The following is an 8,766-nucleotide window of genomic DNA, read 5'->3' as shown; positions in this document are numbered from 1 at the left end:
TTTTTGCATTTTTAGTAGAGATGGGGTTTCACCACGTTGGCCAGGCTGATCTCAATCTCTTGACCTTGCGATACACCCACCTCAGCCTCCCAAAGTGCTGGAATTACAGTCACCATGCCCAGCTTTTACTGTGATTTTTAATCTGACATACATACATAAAAACTCATGGAAGATTACTTAATCCTTAATTCGCCATTTTTTTCTAAAAATACAACCCAAACATAAGAATTCCTACAGAGAAATTCCATACAATTCCTTGGAAATTCTATTCATATGATCTTTAAAGTAAGTATATTATAAATTCTACAAACTACAAATTATACAAATTTCTTGATTTTTCCATAGATATGAAATACATATTATATATTTTTAATAGACCCATACTTCTTCATATTAAAAGGTTTATTTTATCATTTCAGGACAGAGAAAGTGGATGAAGTTATTAAAGAATGGGAAGGGTCTTTCTTTAAAGACAACCCTCGATTGAGGAAAAAATCTGTTTCTCTTCGATTTGATCTTCATTTAGCAGCCACCGATGAAGGGTGTTTACAGACTAAGCAGGATAATCTACCAGATATAGAAGTCAGGCTTATCATGAGACGATCATGCAGTATTCCCTCTATCAAACCTCCATCGACAGCTGATTAATCCAAAGATGTATCTGACTTGATTTGAAAATGTTAGGATGGTTCAAGGTGGGCCATACCAACTCCCTTTATCCCAAAATGTAAGTTATTAAGTATGTATGGAAAAGGTTATGATCAATATGTGGTTCTCTTCAGAAGAAAAAAACAGTAAAGGACATTTCTCTGAATCTAATTATGGAGATATACATATATATATGAATGAGGGGGTAGCTTAAAAATAAAATCACAAATTCAGTACAGTCTATTTCTTTTTATTTTCCAAATAGTCTTTTTTTTCCCTTGAAACTTCATCAGAGACTGTAAGCATTAATCTGGTTTAGTAAAGTCTTTGTAATTTTTTTCAATGGCTGACTACTCTAAGGAAAAAAGAATTGTTTGAATAAGATTGTATTATGTTAAGAGTCACACTGAGTTATTCATCATTATTCCATAACTAGTTAAACCTACAATGTTTGTTCTATTTTTCAAAAACAGCAATTATAAACAAGTTTTTTAAGGGTGACTCACTATTCACTTAACAAGAAATCTTCCTTTTTAGATAATCATTTGTATACTGAGAAAAATAGGAAGAGTTATTTTCCATGAGAAATTCTGAGCAAACTATTGAACACACCCCAAGGCTAATTTGATGATATAAGTAAAATTAAGTTAATCTATACATATCTAAAAGTTTTTTAAATAAGTATCTGATTTCCAGAAGATTTACTTTACTCAAAGAACTTTAAAGGTTGTATCCCCTACCAAAAAAAGAAAAAAATGGGAAGGCCAGCTGTACAAACAAAATATGAAAAGCAAATTGAAAAGGCAGTTACTATCGTTATCAGAACAATTACCCACCATCCCAGTTTTTCCATCTGTAAAGCCAAACGTGATTAGTGTTTGCTATCAGCCTTAGATAAGATACTATATAAAGTATTATAAATATTTCTTGCAATCATTTATGTGAACTAAGATAACAGTAATTGTTATCTAAGCTAAGAGTGTTTGCAGGATTTGTTTTTAAATTGTTCAAACTGTAATAAATATGGGTAGAAAATATATTTGTGAATAAGTGAGGTATTGTTGCAAAGTTTTTTAAATAACCTAATTTGTTTAATACAGGTATATTTAAAGATCTTAAATAATAAATACCTGTTTTAAGACATTAGAAATTTATAAGCTCTTAATTTTTTTCTAAGCAGAAAAAGTAGTTGAGTACAACTCACCATACTTTTTCCCAGCTAAAGTATCATCTAAGGGCTACAGCTATGTTTGCATTTTAGTACAGCCTTTACAATCTCTCTCTCTCTCTTTCCCCATACACACACACACACACATATATATATATATGTGTGTATATATATATATATATACACACACACACACATATATATATATGTGTGTATATATATATATATACACACACACACACACACATACACATATATATACACACATACATACATATATATGTATTTCAACCAGAAAAATGTATGTTTTAACCAGGAAAATATTATGTTATTTTAATATTTAACATAATACAGGGATAAAAATTTTTAATTTTCTTTCAGTTACTTCAGATTCCTTTTAGTCTGGCTTATTCTGTTTAATGAAAAGGGATGAATTTGTTTTGTCAAGGATATAACAGCATGTTAAGTGCTTATTCTTACATAAGCATCTGACCTAAAATACATCCTATACATAAAAGAATGTTTCATTCAATATTGCTAGATGCTACTAGCTTTATTAAAGTTTTAAAAATGCAATCATATAAGCTATTGTACTAAAGTTACTGTACGAAGCAGCAGTGATCATAATGAAGCAATATATCTAGCATCGTGTATTTCAGTGTTAAAAAAAAACTTAGTACTGGGTGTCATGAATGTAACTGCTTGTTGTAGTGATTTCAGTATGTATCTATTGAGTGTATAACATGTACACTTAAAAATACAGTACTTGAATTTATAATGAAGTTTTATTCGCTCTGGGGCATTTAAATTGGGTTATGAATTTACCAAGGTAATGATACTACTACAATTTAACAAAACAAAACATGACCAGACGCACTGCCTCATGCCTGTAATCCCAGCACTTTGGGAGGCCAATGCAGGAGGATTGCTTGAGCCCAGGAGTTCAAGGCCAGCCTGGGCAATATAGCAAGACTCCATCTCTATAAAAAGTAAAAATAAATAAAAATTAAAAATTGAAAAAATTGAAACATGAATGCTAAAGCTGCATTGTATGTGAGTTTGAACACAGTCCTTTAAGTTCAAAAATATCTCTGCATGGTTAAGTGAAGCAAAGAACTAATTACTCCAATATGGTTAGTTCATTTGGGGAATTAAAAAAACTGCAATCACAGTAGATAGATATGGTTTTTAACTTGTTTTACAAAAGAAAGTGTTAAAATGGTATATTTATATTTTATTCTAATTTTTTAAAAATCAAAATAATCACATAATCCTATAATTCTGGGAAAAGTATAATAATGGCAGCACCATTTGCAAAGCACTTACTCGACTGCAGTCATTGTGTTTAATCCCTAATCCTTCCTTACAACAATCCTACAACATGAATAATATTATCCTTGTTTTATACAAGAGTAGAAATTAATATTTTTCAATCACTCGGAAATGTTTCAAATGCATGCTTGCATGGCAAAATACAAAAATGAAGAGTAATTCCAATTACTAACAACTGTAGGATCCTAGCCCTGGCTCTGTCACTAATTAACCCTGTAGCCAGGAGGGACCACTTTAAGTTCCTAGGTCTCAAGTTTTACACTTAAAAACAAAGGAAAAGGTAATGCTGGGTAATAATTCCTACTCTGCCTATTTTACAATTGTTTGAAATAATATACAAGCAAAAATATTTGGTAAAGCACTGCTCAGATATACAGTACTATTTGGAAGAAAACTGTCTTCAGAGAATTTGTGGGGAAAATTATAGCTGACAATGATTAAGTAATAATTCAAAACACAACAGGTAAAGATACCATTTTGGTTTTGGGGGGTTTTTTGTTTGTTTGTTAGTTTTGAGACTGAGTCTCACTCTGTCACCCAGGCTGGAGTACAGTGGCACGATCTCAGCTCATTGTGGGTTCAAGCGATTCTCCTGCCTCAGCCTCCCCAGTAGCTGGGATTACAGGCATATGCCATCACGCCCAGCTAATTTTTGTATTTTTGGTAGAGACGGAGTTTCACCGTGTTGGCCAGATTCGTCTCCAACTCCTGACCTCAGGTCATCTGCCCACCTCAGCTTCCCAAGGTGCTAGGGTTACAGGCATGAGCCACCACACCCGGCCAAGATACTATTTTTAATTTTTCAATTGCTGCCAGAAAAGCAATTCTTTCCCAATAAGTCTCATCCAGTTTGAACTGTTCTGTCATGATAGCTTTTAAAGTACAAAAATGTTCTCTATGCCAGGCACAGTGGCTGATGCCTATAATCCCAGCATTTTGGGAGGCCTAGGCAGAAGGATTGCTAGAGCTCAGGAGTACAAGACCAGCCTGGACAATATAGTGAGGCCTCATATCTAGTAACAAAATTTAAATTAACTGAGCATGGTAACATGCCAGTAGTCCCAGCTACTCAGGAGGCTGAAGTAGAAGAATCACTTGAGCCCAGGTGAAAGGTGCAGTGAGCCAAGATCACGACACCGAACTCCAGCCTGGGTGACAGAGTCAGACCCTGTGTCTGAAAAAAAAAAAAAAACTGTTCTCTAAAGACAATAAGTGATTATTATTTTAAGCCACTAAATTTTGGGATAATGTGTTATGCAGAAATATACAACTAATACTGCACATAAGCATATTTCTTATTGATTTGTTAGAGATCTTTGTATTGGCAAAGTTCAGTTTGCCCTTCGATTTGTTTTCTTATGTTTTTAGAATTTTTTAAAAAATCTCTTGGCTGAGCATGGTGGTTCACACTCATAATCCCAACACGTTGGGAGGCCAAAGCAGGAGAATTGCTTGAGCCCAGGAATTTGAGACCAGCCTGGGCAACACAGTGAGCCCTCATCTCTACCAAAAAAAAATCAAAAAATTAACCTGGTGTGGTAGTGTGCACCTGTAGTCTGAGCCACTCAGGAAGCTGAGGTGGGAGGATTGCTTGAACCCAGGAAGTCAAGACTTCAATGAGCCTAGATCACACCACTGCACTCCAGCCTAGGCAACAGAGTGGGACCCTGTCTCAAAAATAAAAATCTCTGAAGTCAAAAAATGCTTACATTAATTTGAAAGTTCCCTTTGGAAACTTATTATGATACATGAACTGAATTTAAATTTTAGTTAAATAATATGCACACACATTACTCAAACCATCAACACACGAAATCAAAGGAAAGTTGTCCACAGGGCAGAATTTGGTTCTGTGTTTACAAGTTATGGCCAGCATGTACACACAGATTGCCAATATTCATGGGCGTATAACAAATAAATGTTCTAAAATAAGGTATATGTGAAAATCAGTACAAGCCTTTCCAAGTTTCCCTCACATGCTTAGACTCTAGACCAGGGTTGGCAACCTTTTCCATAATAGCCCAGATAGCAAATACTTTAGGCTTTTCAGGCCATAGGATCCCTGTAACAACTATGTAACTCTTCCCCTGTAACCACAAGCAACCATAGACAATACGTAAATAAATGAAGGTGGTTGGGTCCAAATAACGGTTTATTACAAAAACAGGAGGCAGCTCAGATACAGCCTGCATGGTGAATCCCCATCTCTACTAAAAATACAAAAATTAGCTGGGCATGGTGGCGGGCACCTGCAGTCCCAGCTACTCGGGAGGCTGAGGCAGCAGAATCGCTTGAACCCAGTAGGCAAAGGTTGCAGTGAGCCGAGATTGCGCCACTGCACTCCCACCTGGTGACAGACTGAGACTCTGTCTGAGAGAAAAAAATTAACCTTCGATTAGGAAAAAAAAGCCCATAAGAATTGAGCATAATTTTAATGGGTTCACAGACCACTTAGAGCCTATGCATGGACAACTGGATATCCAAGGACCTCAGGTTTTTCCTTATTCTCTTCCATTTTCTCCTTTTTTCTTCTTTCTTCCCAGTCCTACCCCTAATTCTGTCTCCATCACCAGTTTCTTCCCACAATACAATGGAAAGAACTCAAAGAGACCTGGGCTTGAACCTTAGCTTGCTCACTTAGTTTTGGCTTCCCTGTCTTGGGGAAAGAAGAGCCCCAAAAAAGTATGAGTAGTGTCAGAGGGGAAAGCAGGCCAAGTTTCTGGATCTTGCTGCCAGAATGAAAGCTAAGGCCTGAGTTAGGCCTTAATTGGGCCTAAGATTATCTCTGGGGTTAACCACTGGTCCTATCTGAGAGCTCTCAACTACCCTTATGGTTTCATTTAGTTTAAATAGTCACAGTGATGCTGTATCCCACATTTTCTGGGAATAATCACAATTCCCAACATCTGTAGTTTCCATAAATATCCTTATAAAGGCAAGATCATATGTTCTGATGTTTGCTTTAGGAGGAAAAAATTCACTATAAGTAAAGTCCATCTTGCTAGATATTTCACTCTTCAGTTTTAATTTCTTCAGGACTAGGAAACAGATTATTTTTCTATTATCTCTTGCCTATATCCTTCCTTCTTTTTTTTTTTTTGAAAGGGGCTTGCTCTGTCACGCAGGGTGGAGTGCAATGGCATGATCATGGCTCACAGCAGCGTTGATCTCCCAGGCTCAAGTGATCCTCCCACCTCAGCCTCCCAAGTAACTGAGACCATAAGTGTGTACCACCACACCTGGCTAATTTTTTTCTTTTTAAGAGATGGAGTCTCCCTATGTTGCCAGGCTGGTGTTTCTTAATTTTTCAAATCTTTGGTAGAGAAAGAACCAAGGGAAGAAAGTGAGAGAGTCATTCATTTATTTAGTCCACAAGTATGGAGCACCTAAATGTGCCATGTACTGTTACAGATGTCAAAAGTTTCCACCCTGAAGGAGCTTTCATTCTGATGGGAAGAGAAAGACAGCTGGGCATGGTGGCTCACTCCTATAATCCCAGCGCTTTGGGAGCCGCGAGGCGGGGGGTGGATCACTTGAGGGCAGGAGTTCAAGACCAGCCTGGGCAACATGGTGAAACCCTGTCTCTACTAAAAACACAAAATTAGTCGGCGTGGTGGCACATGCCTGTAATCCCAGCTACTTGGGAGGCTGAGGCAGGAGAATCACTTGAACCCGGGAGATGGAGGTTTTGGTGAGCCGAGATCGCGCCATTGCACTCCAGCCTGGGCAACAAGAGCGAAACTCCATTTCAAAAAAGAAAAGAAAAGAAAAGAAAAAGATAAAACAAATGCATAAAAAGTATAGTATGTTGGGAAGCAATAAGTGCTACAGAAAAAGTAAAGTACAGGCTATGAACAGACACTGGGGGTTGGGAAATGGGCTGCAATTTTAAGTAGGTCAGGAAACACCAGTGAGAAAGATTATCAGACAATGTCACTGCTCCACTTAGGTCCCCTCCTTTTTTTTTTCACCGTTTTTGGGCCACCCCTTTCTTACTATAGTGTGCTTTATTCTTAACATCCAAAACCTGCAGTGTTTCTTCAGAGGATTCCCTAGAGACAACACCACGCAGCGCCTCCCCAGCACTGCACTTGCCTAATCTCCCCACTATAACTCCAAAGGCAGGGAAGAAACCAGGCTGGAGTTGCTGGACAATGCCAGAAAAAGGTACTGGAATCCCTTCTGAGGCCTTTATGTATCGTACATTAATTCTTGACATGTCTCTGATGCTTCTGTATTTTTAACTAAGCACTTTCATGTACATTTCCTCAAGCACCACTTGGGCCGCCGTCCACACGGCAGATGAATCTCCTTTAGTCTTTCTCTTGAATGTGCTCTTCAATTTCATTAATCTCTATTCATGAGTATAACAATATCGGAAGAATTGGACAGTTCCTGGCTTTGCAGACTTCTAGAGATGCGTCTAGTCCCTGCTGGCATACTCAGGGTGGGGGCTAAGGGCAGTCCAAGAATTCAGCCTCTCTAAATGTCAACTGTTTTCAAGTAACCATAGGTCAGGGATCCCATCTGTTCATTCTCCCTCCATATAAAAATCCATCAGGTGTTCATGTATTCAAAGAAGAGGCTACTCACTCCACCTGGTAAACCAACATACTCATGATTTAGTGGAAAGAGCCCTGGAGTAGCACAGAGGGCTGCCTCAGGACACACTTAACTGAGCATCTAACAATGAATGGGTCAAGCCCTTCGTAGGCACTGGCAATGGGAAGATGACCAATACAGACAGCGGAACCTTGCTTTCAAGGCCTTCATAAAGCGCCGGAGATGACAAACAAACACGGTCAGATACAAAGGGTCGGGTTCAGGACGCCAATCATTATAATCAAAAAGCCGCGGAATACAAAGGAAGGATTACTAGGGGTACGTTCCAGGAGGGCATCACAGAGAGACCTCTGAGCTGGATCCGGAAGGACAGATGAGCTTAAGCTGAAAGTGGGGACGATAGTTCCCGGTGGCGGGAACCGAAGAAGCCGAGGCAGCGTTGGGGCGGAGCCCAGGTGACACCCGCGGTGCTGCAAGGACACACAAGCTGTGGCAAGCGGGGTCAACTTCTCCGCGCCTTGGCTCAGAAACCTGTGACGATCACACCCTAAAAGCGCTTGGAAAAACTGTAAAACTGCGAGGCGCCTGTGAGGACGCAAACGCCGCCAAGCGAGTCCTCCACGCCTCCATCCCCGACTTAGTGAAATCTAGACTGGCCCACAGCCGAGAGGAAAGAAAGACCGGGGGTCGGGGAGGGCCCCTCCGGGGGCGGGCTCTGCCGGAGCCTGGCTGAGCTGCGCGCTGCCACAGTGGTTCCGCGGCCTCGGGCTGAGCGCTTCCCGCCGTCTCCCACCGCGGTCCCCACCGCCCCTCTGCAAGGCTCGGCGTCTCCCGACACCTCCTCGGTCGCCGCGGCCGCTCCCGCTCCTCACAGCCGCGAAGCCCGGGCCTATCCCGCGGTCGGGCCTCCTCGGCCCTCTTCGCCGTGACGAATCGGCGCCCGGTTGGGAAAGTATCCAAATTCGGGGAGTTTTGAGAGCGAATGGGGCCTGAAAAAAAATCTCTGAGTGTGCTAAGCATCACCGCGTCCTCATTAGATGTTTCTTTTTTCTAAA

General features: G+C 39.9%; 1 protein-coding gene across 2 annotated transcripts in view; it reads left to right on the top strand.

The window, feature by feature from the left end:
• Positions 1 to 1,389, top strand: part of KRT222 (keratin 222) — a 9,613-nt gene extending 8,224 nt beyond the window's left edge. Inside the window, exon 6 of one of the 2 annotated variants that reach the window (XM_017497151.1) lies at positions 420 to 1,389. In XM_017497151.1, the coding sequence (XP_017352640.1) occupies positions 420 to 648 (229 nt within the window). In that variant the 3' untranslated portion in view covers positions 649 to 1,389. The remainder of the gene's footprint in view (positions 1 to 419) is intronic. The other variant, XM_017497150.2, reaches the window with a different exon arrangement.
• Positions 1,390 to 8,766: the final 7,377 nt, after the last annotated feature.

This window comes from Cebus imitator, unplaced genomic scaffold, assembly GCF_001604975.1.
Source record: "Cebus imitator isolate Cc_AM_T3 unplaced genomic scaffold, Cebus_imitator-1.0 Scaffold228, whole genome shotgun sequence".
NCBI classification, from domain to species: domain Eukaryota; kingdom Metazoa; phylum Chordata; class Mammalia; order Primates; family Cebidae; genus Cebus; species Cebus imitator.
This window is presented reverse-complemented; position numbering and strand designations above follow the sequence as displayed.